This window comes from Eublepharis macularius, chromosome 12, assembly GCF_028583425.1.
Source record: "Eublepharis macularius isolate TG4126 chromosome 12, MPM_Emac_v1.0, whole genome shotgun sequence".
In the NCBI taxonomy this organism is placed as follows: Eukaryota; Metazoa; Chordata; class Lepidosauria; order Squamata; family Eublepharidae; genus Eublepharis; species Eublepharis macularius.
In genome coordinates, this window is record NC_072801.1 from 40761343 (window position 1) to 40775193 (window position 13851).

The following is a 13851-nucleotide window of genomic DNA, read 5'->3' on the forward strand; positions in this document are numbered from 1 at the left end:
TCACCCCCTTTTGTTGTGGTGATATAAGGGGAAAGGCATTTCTCTGCAAGGAAAAGGGCTAGGTGGAAGGTGGGGGATTCAGAGAAACTGATGCATGGGTTGGGATAACAGTATATTGATATAATATATTCAGTTTCTAATTGAAAAAAGAATGACTGGGGAAACCTGTTGTGTTGAAGCCCTGTCACTACTGAAGTGTATTAGCAGTTGCAGCAGCAATGGGGAAACTATGCAAGTCTGTCCCCACGTGGAAAATATCCAGAAACAATACCACCATCCCATGTTCTGCCTGGCATTGTATAGGCTGTTGCATCTCATCTTGCAACCATATAACTTTTGTTTATTCATTTGCTTAATTTAGAGCCTGCTTTCTCACTAAGACTCAAGTCAGATTGCAAAAGATTTTTAAAAACTTTATCAAACAGCATAATGCATCCCATAACAGTGCAACAGGACTAGTATTACAGAAATTAGAAAACAGATAACTGTCTAAGTCATGTAGGGTTGCCAGCCTCCAGGTAGTGGCTGGAGATCTCCCGGAATTACAGCTGGTCTCCAGGCCACAGAGATCGATTCTTCTGGAGAAAATGGCTACTTTGGGGGGGAAGACTCTATGGAATTATGCCATGCCAAGGTCCTTTCCCTCCTCTAACCCCGCTTTCTCCAGGTTTCTCCAGGTTTCACTCCCCAGATCTCCAGGAATTTCCCAACTTGGAGCTGGCAACCCTAAAGCCATGACATACAATAAACAATGCAGAGGGTACAAAGATAGAAGACAGTGCATTAAACATAAGCTGACAGTTAGGATTAGCACCGTTGCGGACTGTTCTGTTATACTACAGTTTTAATCCCTTTATAAAAATGCTCTCCTGAACGTTTCTGTTCTGCACCTTCTGCAGAACAATCAAAATATGGGAGCCTTCCTAACATGGTCAGATGGGTTGTTCGACAGGGAATGCTAAGGTAAGGGCAGTTGCTGGTCTTGCCCATTATATAATCACCAGGCATGTGAACCTGGTGGGAATGTAACTAGAGAAGGGCCCATTTTCCAGGGATCCTTCAGACACCCTGTAGAAAGCTGAAGGGGGGTGCAAACCCTGAGATGTAGTTGCGTAACATGATCCTTTTCTTTGAGAGTGATGAATAGAGACTGTTTAGTCTCCCATGGTAACTGACAAAGTGGGCTTCAGTCTGTAAAAGCTTATGCTGGAATAAAATGTTAGTCTTTAGGGTGTTGCCAGGCTCCTATTTCTTTCTACTGCAAGAGACTTGTACGATTAGCCTCTGGAATTGTTTATTCTCTTGCCACAGAGGCAGGGCATGCTGTCCTCAATAACAACGTAGGGCAGAATGACAAAGACTCTCACAGCACCTGTAACATAGTTGGTTGTAACACTTCATGTCTGTCTCCCTCTATTGCGTTTTTATCCCACCTGTAATCCATGGTCCTTAGAGCAGTGTATGTGGTTCTCTCATCTCCATTTAATCACAACACCCCTGTGAGGTCAGTGAGGCTAATAGGAGTGTGACTCTCCCAAGATCACCCATTGTGAAGATTTGAACTCAGGACTCCATCCTGGATACTGTTGTAATCACTGGACCTCAAAAGTGGGCCCTGGCTGAAGAAATGTTCTGCTAGAATAAATGAGGATAGAGTTTAAGGTGCCACAAAATTCCTTCCTGTTTTGGCTGCATACCTCCCTACTCATACCTGCTTTTCTTTGTGGGATAAAAGTCAGAATAAGTTACTCATCTGGGAGAGTCTTTAATCCAAAATCGAGGCTAGATGCTTACCCCTGCCCTCCCCAGCAGCATTTTGTTGGGAAACTGTCTTGGACAGTGTTTGGTAAATCCCCAGTGGGTGAGATGGCCTTCAGTAAGCTAGTTTTTGTTGAGCCTCAGTCCTCCTCCCATAAATATAGGGATAATAATAATTAATGCAGCTTACAGGAATGTTCAGATGCGTGATTAAGATAATATATGTGAAGCCTTTAAACACTTGATATGGGTGTTTAAATGTGGAGTTATTTCAGTTTGATATTCTTGGGCAAGCTGTACAGTTACTTTGTTTTTTTAATTTGTTGGTCAGCGTGGGACCAGAAGAGTAACTTAATTTAGGTGGTATTTTCAGGTTAAAAAAAAACAACCACAGGGAAGGAGTATCTTGAAAGCTCCACATGGGGCTGTTCTCACCTCCCCACCTCTATTTTTAAACTCTTTCCATACCTTCCTGACTTCTTATGCAAATGCAGAGTTTTATCTCTGGTTTATTGGCATGTGTGGTGTGTTTCTGATGATCATCCGTCTCCCATCAGATAGACCACAGATTATTATTATGAGTTTAAGGTGGGTAGCCATGTTGGTCTGCAGTAGAATCATAGTTCCCTTTGAATATGGTTGACATAATTCTTCCATTTTATTCTTACACAACAGCCGTATGAGGGAGGTTAGATTGTGTGTCCTTGTCCCCAGCAATCTTCTACCTTGAAGACCCTATTTGGGTGGAAAGGTGGCATATAAATGTTTTAAAATTAAATAATGACAGTGTATAGTCAAACTTTGGTCTTCCAGTTCCTAATCTGTCACTGTAACCAATATATAGGGTTGCCAGGTCTCGGTTGGGAAATTTCTGGAGATTTAGGGGGTCGCGCGTGGAGAGGGTAGGGTTTGGGGAGTGGAAGGGCCTCAGTGGCGTATAATGCATCCTCCAAAGCAGACATTTTATCCAGGGGAACTGATATTTGTCACCTGGAGATCAGTTGTAATTCTGTAATAACATGGGACTTCCTCCGAGGGAAAATGTCTTTAGGATTGCAGCCAGTGTCCTCTACTTGTCTCTGAAGGGCATGGCTTGGTTAACTTGTCTGAGTAATCTTTCTGGAGTGGTTCCTTCCTCTCTCTTTTCTTAGAGGATATATAGAGAAGTAGTCTAGATTGCTGAAAACCATAATAGCCAGGGAGCCATGATAAAATCTTCTAGTGTTATTTTAACTTTTTTGTTATTGTATTTTGTTATTTTATGTGTTTTATTTTTTATTTATATTTTAAAAACCGGAGGGGAGCCACATGCGTTGGAAAGGGGCTTTTTAAACCCTGCCCCTCATGCTGTTTTCCTGATCTAAATCCTTCCCCTCTCCCAAGCTGCTTTTTGTCCCGTGAGGTAAATGCGCAGATAATACAATTGCCCTACTTGGTGTGAACTTTTTAAAAGTTATACAGGAGAGCCATTCCCAGGTCTTCCACTGTCTCATCTAGTTTGGCTAGGTCTTGTTATGCCAATATAGATTAAAATCACATGACAATAATCAATACTGAATAGCACTAGGCCAAGCTCCTGTATTCTCTAGATGAACTTTTAAACTTTGCATGAACTTTCTGTGTATTTTTTTCTATGTGTTAGGTAATTCAACAGGTGTGCTTTCGTCCTTAGACAGTTAATTAAAATAGTGGACTCTATCGAGATTAATGTTCCTCTATCAGAAATTCAACCAATGGTGATCGTTCAACTTAACTTTTTCTGACACTTGTTAGAGATTCGTAGTTTTGTTGTGCAGTTCTGACTATGACATAATTTTTAACTAATTGGAAGGCTGTACTATGAAATTATGAATATTCAGTGAAGTGTCAAACCAATCATTATTTGTTTGTGCTATCATGTGAATAGACCTTAAATGTTTGCATATGATGAGGTATATAATTGCAAACACAGATAGAATAGCAGGGTACTGATGGAAGAAATCTCTTGAGAGAATCTAGGTGAGAACTTATTCTACCTATGTATTTCATAGAAACTTTGAGCATGTTAAACTTAGGATTTATTAAGAAATGTTAGCAAACTTATTTCTTATTGCCTTTCTGTGTTCTGTTTTTATAGGATTTATATTAATAGCCTTTTATATTTTGATTACTTGCTTCCTTAAAAAACTAGGGTGTATTTTCAATAAAGTGAAATAAACTCTAGACAGGTGTCTGTGTGTTTGATAAGGAGTTGCAAAGCAATATTGAACCCTATATAAATACATGTACTGATAAACAGCTGGTTCAAAGAACTTATCTGTTTGACAGGTCTAAAACTAATTGCTACAAGCTTCCCAGGAGAGAGATTCATCTTTCTCTTGGCTTGTCAAAGCTTAGTTTTAGACACTGGCAAAAGCTCGTTACAGTCTGAGTGGACGAAGTGGCTGTTTTTCTCATGTTCAGTGGTGATTCCTGTTGCATAGTGGAGCAAACAACGAAACACGCCGTTTTCTTTAACTTGATGGGTTCTTTATTAACAGTAAATGGGGAGCAGAGAATATGACTTCAAAGGAAGAGCTATAACAATACTTAACTATGGCTGTTTCTTGTCCACTAGGCCCAGGGTTGTTCTGGCCTGATTCTGAAGGGTTCTTGCTAGGCTCTGCACTCCTGCAGGCTTCTAGTGGGGAGGGTGAAATGGTGTCCCTCCCACTCTTGCTTGCTCTGAGACCTACTGGGATAGCCTATTGAAGCGGTATTACACAACAATTCCATTACAGGTGCTCTTATATTCTATAAAACTGAGCATGTGCTGGGGGTATTTCTCTAGACAGGGGGCTGACTTTGTTTACTTCATTTAGATCCTGCAGTTTTCCGCAGTGGGGATCCAAAACAGCTTACATCATTCTCCAGTCCTCCATTTTATCCTCACAACAACCCTGTGAGGTAGATCAGGCTAAAAGCGAGTGATGGCCCACAGTCACCCAGTGAGCTTGCATGGCAGAGTGAGGATTCAAATCTGTGTCTCCCAGATCTACACTCCGACCACGACACCATGTTTAGCAAATTCTCCTTCATAGCCCTTATCTATAAAATTTTGGCTTGCTTGCCCCCACAGGTCAGGCATTTGAGATTTAGGTAGTGGAGTTCCTATCTTGTTGATGAGAACTGCTCCAGAAGGCAAGACTGTTGGGTCATGCTTGCTTGGTAAATATCAGATCTTCTGCGTGGATTTATTTACACAAGTTCTGCTTTCTAAAACCTTTGATGTTGTGGTCATTTTTGGTTGCCGCAAGTCCCAGTTCTTCCTCTTGTTCTTCTTGGAAACAAGAAGGGATTTCCTGTGTGTTGCCCTTAGCTCGGTTTCCCTGCTTGGGGGGGGGGTGGGCAGAGATTTTACAAAACGGATGCTGTACACTTGACCTTCCCTGGGAGGAATGAACCACTTTGAGAGGGCATGGCAGTCTATAACCTCAGAAACTACTGGTCCTGTTCTTGTTGTTCAGTTGAATTTTTGGAAGGTGGATTTTTTGGAGATTATTAGCCATGGTCAGTCTAATGGAGCCTCCATGATTAGAGGCAGTGTACCTGGTTGCTGGCAGCAAGCAACAGGACCTTGCTGTTCTGCTTGAGAATAAGAATTGAGCGGGTTTTGAGAATAAGAATTGAGAGGGGCATTTGTCATGAGGATGATAAGAATAGGGCTGATATTACTGCTGCTGAGCCACTCCTTTGGTGGTGGAAACTATACGCTTGAGAGCTTGACAGTTTTCCAGTAAATCTATTAAGTTTCATGCATCAGCAATCTGTCTTGGCAGTGGCTTGGTTCACCAATGGATCATGCATGTGAAGTGCTTATGCGTATGTTCCCAGGTTTCCGGAGCCAGCTGCTAAGATGGCGCAGTGGAACCAACTGCAGCAGCTGGACACACGGTATTTGGAGCAGCTCCACCAGCTCTACAGCGACAGCTTCCCAATGGAACTGCGGCAGTTCCTTGCACCTTGGATAGAGAGCCAGGACTGGTGAGTTGTACTTTTGCACTGGTTTTAGATTTGATTTGATTCTCCCTACCTTCATTTCATCCTCACAATAACGTAAGGTAGACTTGGCTGAGACAAACTAACTGGCCCAAGGTCTTCCCGTGAGCTTCACGACCAAACAGGAACTAGAACCCAGGTCTCATTAGTCTAAGAGCTAAACCACGCGAGATGAATTACATGAGGATGCTCAAGTGAAGGGAAACACAATGTTAGCCACGAAACATAGTTTGAATTTCATACCTCTCTACATAGCTGGCTAGATCACTCCTCAGAGGGTTTGTTAATTTCACCTCTCTGCAGATCCAGCAAAGATCACATTTCAGAGGGTTTGTTAATTTCCTCTTTGCCTCCCTGAAGGCTCTGTCAATTATTAACAAACACTCTGAGGAATCATCTTTGCCTGCTCTGTAGAGAGATTAACAAACTCTCTGAGGAGGGATCTAGCCAGCTCTGTAGAGAGAGGTAAAATTCAAACTACCCTTCCCAGCTGACTTTGCATCTCTCTTCACTTGAGCGTCCTCATGTAATTCGTCTCGTGTGGTTTAGCACTTATTCCAACAGTACATCACATTCTCACTTAATGATCTTCCAACTGGCATTGCATCTCAGCCAGAATTTTGTAAAAATGCAATTGATAATGGGAATGTTGGGGTTTCTAAGGATCTTCAGTTCATGGGTATATGCTCTTGTGTTCCATTGCGTGCTTACAGAACTCGGCTGGAAAGTTAGAGAAAATAAACAAGAGCTTCCTGATAGTAATTATACTCCTTTCCTGGTTTCAGTGCGGAGCATTTTTAGGATTAGACTGAGTGGAGATTCTTCGTCAAAGAAGAGGTGAGGCAGGCCTTTCCCTGCCGTCTCTTCAGTGCTCTAAGGGCAGTCTTGTAAATCTGTTTCTTCCTCCCCTCTACCTCTCTCTGTATTCGTTCCCCATATCATTACAGGGCTTATGCCGCCAGCAAGGAGTCCCATGCCACACTGGTATTCCACAACCTCCTGGGTGAAATTGATCAGCAGTATAGCCGCTTTCTACAGGAATCCAATGTTCTCTACCAGCACAACCTGCGTCGGATCAAGCAATTCTTACAGGTGAGAGGCACTAGCAGAGGGGATCTTAAATGCTGGGCAGCCCCACCAGCAGCATTTGTGAAGCTTCATGTTACATGGCCCTCCTGAGCACCGACCAAAAGTTGTAAAAGTCTGAGACGGAAGGAATATTGAAGAGGGAGGCCGTCTGGAATGGTGGCTCCTGGTATCTTGAAACGAGAGAGAGAGAGAGAGAGAGAGAGAGAGAGAGAGAGAGAGAGAAATGATTCTCTGCTGTGTGATCCAGTTAGTTGAGATTTACCCCTGCTTAGCAGCAGAACCTGTGGCTGATTTTGAATAAGGCTCTAGACCGAATCCTGACCTCGTTACATATGGGAATCTGAAGCTGCCGGGAAACTGCTAGGCAATCCTGCAGCTCTTGAGTATGTTCAAAAGTATTCATGTATGTTACTACAGCAGCTCTTGCAAAAGTCTGGCAGGAGAGGTCAATGTTAGAATAGGGAGGAGTGTAGCGTATGCAAGCCTCCTTACTGAATTTGTGACAGTAGTGGGATTTAAACTAAGGGTTTCTATATTGCTGCTCAGTCTCTTAGCTGAGTATATTCCATCCCAGCTTCTTACTAAGTGAACCCATAAAATGTAGCATAAAGTATATCTTGCGGCCAGAGAAACTGGATCATGAAGCATTTGCAAGCATCATCATCCCAGAACGTATCAGGAATCCCCAAGGATGAGAATCGCAACCTGCATCTGTCCTTTTATGCCCAATGTAATCCATCATGAGACCCTCGCTCAGCTTTTAAAAAAACAAATGGTTTTTAGCCTTTGTGTATGTAAAAAACAATCAGGAAAGCAAACATGATATTCTTATTTTAGAAAGCAGAACTTCTTTGACCTCAGAGACAGATTTCGGTGGGACAGCTTCTGGGTCAAGGGGTGAAATACCAGATGCCCTGGTCCTTGGACCACTGCCCTCCCCCAGTGCAACAGCTATTATGCCTGTTTGCTCATATCACTTGACTAATCCTTCAAATTTCTGACCTCGCAAACAGAGCCAACAGAAAATGGAAAGTGGCTGTGAGTAGCACATGGTATTCAGAGTGTAAGAATGCAGAGAAGTTGAGGCTACAGTGCATCGGACCTTCTGTTTAACTTAGGGCCTTGTTCAATTGGAAGCTGCTGCTCCCCACAAGACTTATCATTTAAGCAATATTTCCATTTCAGAGACAAAGCCAACTCAAGGCCCTTATGGACAGCTGTGAGAACAATTAACCAAGGCAGGCTTTGTTCTCTTTTGCCCCCTCCCCCATCTCTCTTCCCAGCATCTAGTAAAGCACAGTCCTCAGTCTGTGCCCTGCCTGTATTGCTTCTGTCTTAGACCAGCACAACTACCTAATGGACTGGGATAGAGCCTGGTTGGGGCTTCCTCAGCCACTTTCTAGGGCATAGATGCACAACTCAATCAGTTACATGGGTCAAAACTGACTTGATTGGAATGACATTATCAGGTCTCACATCATGACATCATCTGGCCTTCCCCATGAATTTCAGGTTTTTGGATGCTAGGGATCAGAGTCAAGCAAACAAGATGAAGATCACCATCTTATTCTGTAAATGAGCTGCAAACTCTAGGCTCATACAAGTCTCCATTTGCTTCTGGGTTGTGCAGGGAAGGAAGAGAGGATTTAACCCTTCGACCTCCACTTAGTTTTCCTTGTTTGAAACTTGGCTTCCAGTTTCATTGTTAGCATTTTAAGGCGGGGGAAAGTCCCAGATATTGCCACTCCTGGGCAGCTTGCCTAAGCGATGCTACCCATCTTTTGGGGGCTGTTCCATTGGCACCCAACTGCCCTGACCTGAGCCAGTTTCAACTTAGACCTGCAGCCATACAGGGGTATGGAGTTCAGCAGTGTCTGCTGAGTTACCAAATTCGTGGTTGGACTGTACTACATGTGTCAGTGGGCCACATGTAGCCCCCAGGCTATATGTAGCACACCTCTGATCTAAGGCTTCACTGAGGGTTTGAGGACTTCTGATAAGCAGGTTAATTGCTAGGCACATATCCCACACTCAGCTTATTTTAGCTTTTACGATGACATTCTACAAGACATAAGTTCTTGGCTGCTTTCCTTAGGCGCCTTGCATATTTATTTGCCTGCTGCTTTGAATCTGAAACCAGCACTACGCTTCCCTTTATACTGCATGCTTCCAAGTACCGTGTGGAGGCAGAAACAAGAGTTCCATCACTGCTGAAACCAGCTCCCGCTAGAACAACTTGAAATTTGCTGCCTAGATTTTGGTCAAATTGGCCCCAGTTGTGAGAAGCTGGAGTACCGATAGTCCAAGGGATTGACATTCCTTCTTGCTTTAACCTGATCATAAGAACAAAACCATGCCTTCCCAAGAAGAGCGGGAGCCTAGGTTCTGAATACCAGATATTGGGGATAAATAGGGGAAGACCTAGAGGAAGACCTGGCAGTGAATTTCCAAGAAGTGTCTCACTGGTTGTTTTGGGAGGTGGAATGCTGGACCAGAAGACTCCTTGGTGTGAGCAAGGCCGTTCTTAGGTGCTTCACAGTGGTGGGAGGTTAAAATGAAGGAACTGCTTGTGTGAGCATACCCTCAATATTCACTGTGCATTTTTGATGGTATCTTTGCTCCTTTTATTTCATTTAAGTTTGTGTCCTTCTATACAGAGCAGATACCTGGAGAAACCAATGGAAATTGCCCGTATTGTGGCCCGCTGCCTCTGGGAGGAGAATCGGCTCCTGCAGACAGCAGCAACGGCAGCGCAGGTGAGAAGGGAGATCACCCGGAGGTGTTTGGCCTGCTCTTGCTATTGATTCCACTAAAGAAACTGCTGACCGTTTGGTCATAGCTTCAGAAAATTTCTATGATGGAAAGAGATGATGTACAAGCATGTACTCTCTTGTGTGTGCTGGTGCATAAGAAGCAGAAACATAGTAGCTGGACTGCACGAATCTTCAAGACGGTGTTCCTTTAAGAGCCTACGCCTCCACTTGTCGGGAAACTGTGGCTCCTGGCTAAGGTAGCACAATGCCGCAGACGAGTCTCTGCACGCAGCTGTAATGTGTCCTGGGTTTTCCCTTGTATCTGCCAATCTCTTGATTGCTGTGTTTGGGACTTGATTTTAAATACAGTTCTTAGAATTAGGGGTGGAGGAGAAAGAGAGAGAGATCTAGCAGGATCATACCCGAGTCAGCCTCCTGCAGACTGGCCTATCCAGTGTGATCCTTCATGTGATAGCCCTTTCGAGGATCGTTTTTCACAGTACAAAGTGCATAAAGCTTCAAGGGACTTGTGCAAATGGGCCAAGCCCCATGCAGCAGGGAAAGAAAAAATATCAGACATCTCACCAGATTCTTTGTTTGAACAGGGTTATGGACAAGAGACTATGCTAAGGTGCTCAGTTTGACTTTGTGTGGCTCCCTTATACACTCAGCCTGTTTCTTCTAGGCAGAGACTTCTCTCTGTCCCCTTGTCCTTTTGTGTAAGCAGCAACACTTGCTTGATTTGGAATTAGGGCTGAGCTGAAATGGGAGGTTTTCATTCAGAGGGAACTCAACCAGCAGCACAGAGTGCTGCATGAGGCTGTCATGGTCTTTCTCTTCTCTTGCCAAGTGCTTGCTCAGGGTGATAGCTAGAAAAAGGAAAACTGTGTATTTAATTTGCTTGGGGAGGGGAGGTAGAACTAGTATAGGGCTTGCCACCTCCTTTAGTTACACCATATTGCTTTTCTTTAGTGTTACAGTATTTGCCTATCATATATTTAAGTATTTATACTCTCCTTTTAGATAATTCTACTATATAAAAAGCAAGCCGTATTGGCAACAGCTCACTTTTTATCCCTGCGCAGGCGCATTCTGGTCTGCACGAGGATAAAGAGTCGTCGCCAATACAGCTTGCTTAGGAGGGGGTGGAGAGGCCCAAGCCAGGCCGCCCTTTTCTGTCACTGCAGCAGCCTCTTTGGTGCCTCCAGGAGGCACCAAGGAGGCCCGGCGTGCCAGCCTGGCCCTCAGCAGGCAGGGCATCGCAACAGGCTGTGGAGTACTCTTGCACTCTGCACCAGCCCAATTTCAGCCCTAAACAGGCCCGTCACACCGCCCTGGCAGCATGGACATGATCAATCTGTCCCTTAGTTGTGGGTTCTATTTAAAAGAGGCTGTGGTAATACCAGTCTTGAAGAAGCCATCCTTACATCCATTGGATCTTGTCAATTACTGCCCAGTCTTGAATCTCTCGTTTATGAACAAGGTAATTGAGAGAGCGATGGTGGAGCAGCTCCAGAGTTTCCTGAAAGATCCATTCTAGTTTGGCTTCCATCCTGGCCATGGGACAAAGATGGTACTGGTCGCCCTCATGGACGATCTCTGCAGACAGCTGGATCATGATGGGTTGGCATTACTATTGTCAGTAGACCTATCAGCAACGTTAGACATGGTTGACCATGATTTGTTGACCTGCTGGCTCTCCGGCATGGAATTTGAAGGGTAGTCTTCAAGTGGCTTGCCTCTTTTTGATAGAGATAGAGGGTGGTGCTGAGAGAGTGGGGGGTTCTCCAAGGGGCTGTCCTCTCTCCTGTGTTGTTTAACATCTACATGCGTCCTCTTACCCAGCTGGTGCAGAGTTTCGGGCTGGGATGTCATCAGTACATTGATGACACTCAGCTGTTTCTGTTGGTGGACAGATGTCACCTCAGCTATTTTGGCTGAAGGTCTGGAGGCTGTGGCTGGATGGTTGAAACCAAGTCGACTGCAACTGAATCCATCAAAGATGGAGGTCCCGTGGCTGGGGAAGGGTGATCTGAGGTTGGGGCGCCAACTCCCAGCTCTTGATGACATGCCTTTAACACCGGCAGTGACCGTCAAGAGCTTGGACGTGATCCTGGATGCCTCCTTACCCATGGAAGCCCAGATCACAATTGTTGCCAGACTGGCATTTCTCCAACCACACCAGGTCAGCAGATCAGAATTTATTGGTGATCCCTGGCCCAAAAGATGTCCAGCTGTCCTCAACCAGAGCCGGGGCCTTCTTGGCCCTGGCGATTGCCTGGTGGAACTCTCAGCTTGGAGACATCTGTGTGCCCTGCAGGACCTAATACAGTTCTGCAGCGCATGTAAGACAGAGATGTTCGGCCAGGCTTATGGTTGAGGAGAGTAATGGTGACCACCATTACTGGCCCCAGTATTTGTCCCTTATTGAGGGAAGAAATATATACTGTTCAACACCATTTCTGGTTTAGATTGCATTATTTTAATGGTATTATCTTGATTAATTGATTTAATTAACTATTTATATGTCTATTTATGCAATTTAATTATCCTGTTATAACTATTAGAATGTTGTACACCATTCTGAGTCCGGTTAAAGGGGAGGGCAGTTTAGAAATCCAATTAAATAAATAAATAGTTGGGCTCTTGTTATCCCTCAGTCTCAGTGTCAGCCTATTCTACGCTTACTATAATCCAAGCTATCAGCATGTAAATAAAAACTGTGTTTTTCCTTCAAAGACAAATGATGGCAGTGGAAGAGCAATGTACAGAAATATATAAGACCCCGTTATCCTCATAGTGACAGTCTGGCCGAGGGGCAGGACAATTAAAACTAATTTTTTTTAAAAAAACCTCACCAAATTGCCACAGAGCAGAATCCATTGGCAGTGCATTTCTTAAACTGTAGCACCTTAAAACCCTGGGGAAGAGGGATCTCCCTGCATGAAGAAAAATTGCTTGCAAAGGGGAGCAGGAGGCTAGGCTGACCTCCAGCGATGTTAGTTACCTGTTTGAAGGGACGTTTTTCTGTGGGAGAGCATGCAGCCGTGGAACTGCCTGCCCCCTGCCATTTGAGAGTATATCCCACCTACCAAGTTTAGCACTTGATTCAGTGGCTTGTATGAACTGTGACTTGAAGTGAAGTGGACAAGGAAGTGGACAAGGAAAAGCCCTGAATGCTAGGGATGGAAGAAATTAACAACTCTATTGTTGTAGACCCAAGTACTGTTCAGAAGAAAGGAGAAGGCACGGTCTCAGTCATTCTGGCTGTTCATACTGGCTGCATGTCAGAGAATGTAGGCAAGATGTGGCATCTTAAAGGCCAACTAGATTTCCAGAGTATGAGGTTTTGGGCGTCAAAAGCTCCCTTCGTCAGAGTATCTGATGTATCTCATACCCTGCATGTCTAGTTGGTCTCTAAGGTGCTACTGAACCTGAATCTTGCTCTTCTACTATAGCCCTATACAGCTACCCACCTGAAACTTTTCTACATACAGCTACCCACCTGAAACTTTTCTACATGAGTCGGCCAATAATGCTGTTGCTTCAGTCCTTACTCCGTTCAAAACAAGGTTCCTTTTTAAACAACAACAAAAAACGAGTTGTTGGCTGAGGTAAAAATGGTGACATTCTCCTTCTCTTCCTCTCCCCTCACCTCCTTCTTTACCACAGCAAGGGGGACAGGCAAACCATCCTACAGCCGCTGTGGTCACAGAGAAACAACAGATGCTGGAGCAGCACTTGCAGGATGTGAGAAAGAGGGTCCAGGTAAGTGAGGGAGGGAGACCAGCCCTCTCTTCCTTGTCCCCAGATCTCAGATGGCCCCAACACTGACCTCCTGGTTTCCTTGCAGGACCTTGAGCAAAAGATGAAAGTGGTGGAAAACCTCCAGGACGACTTTGACTTCAACTACAAGACCCTGAAGAGCCAAGGTGGTAGGTATGGGGAGCTGGTTGGAGCTGCCTAGCAAGCAAAAGGCTTTATCCTGCCAAAGAAAACATCAGCAGAGAGACTTCTGTCTGCCCCTGGAAGCATAGAAGAACTCATTAAAATCCAGGGGTTGGAACTTTCCTTTTGAACGAAAGGCCAAGGGTAACCGAGGCGCTTTGCCCCAAGGACTTGAGGCTGGTGGCTGCCTTGATCTGCCCATATGCAGGACTGTGTAGGCGTTTTTTAAAAAGCCAGATTTGGAAACCTGACTAAACTTTAAAATTGTGTACACATCACTTTGATC

General features: G+C 44.4%; 1 protein-coding gene across 3 annotated transcripts in view; it reads left to right on the forward strand.

Annotated features, from left to right (window-relative positions):
• STAT3 (signal transducer and activator of transcription 3) overlaps positions 1 to 13851 on the forward strand; it is a 50597-nt gene that overhangs the window by 22200 nt on the left and 14546 nt on the right. For 2 of the 3 annotated variants that reach the window (XM_054992331.1, XM_054992333.1), the window contains exons 2-6: positions 5611 to 5760; positions 6723 to 6867; positions 9522 to 9620; positions 13290 to 13385; positions 13471 to 13552. In XM_054992331.1, coding sequence (XP_054848306.1) covers positions 5633 to 5760; positions 6723 to 6867; positions 9522 to 9620; positions 13290 to 13385; positions 13471 to 13552 — 550 coding nt within the window. In that variant the 5' untranslated portion in view covers positions 5611 to 5632. Of the gene's footprint in view, positions 1 to 5610; positions 5761 to 6722; positions 6868 to 9521; positions 9621 to 13289; positions 13386 to 13470; positions 13553 to 13851 lie in introns of those variants that run through there. The other variant, XM_054992334.1, reaches the window with a different exon arrangement.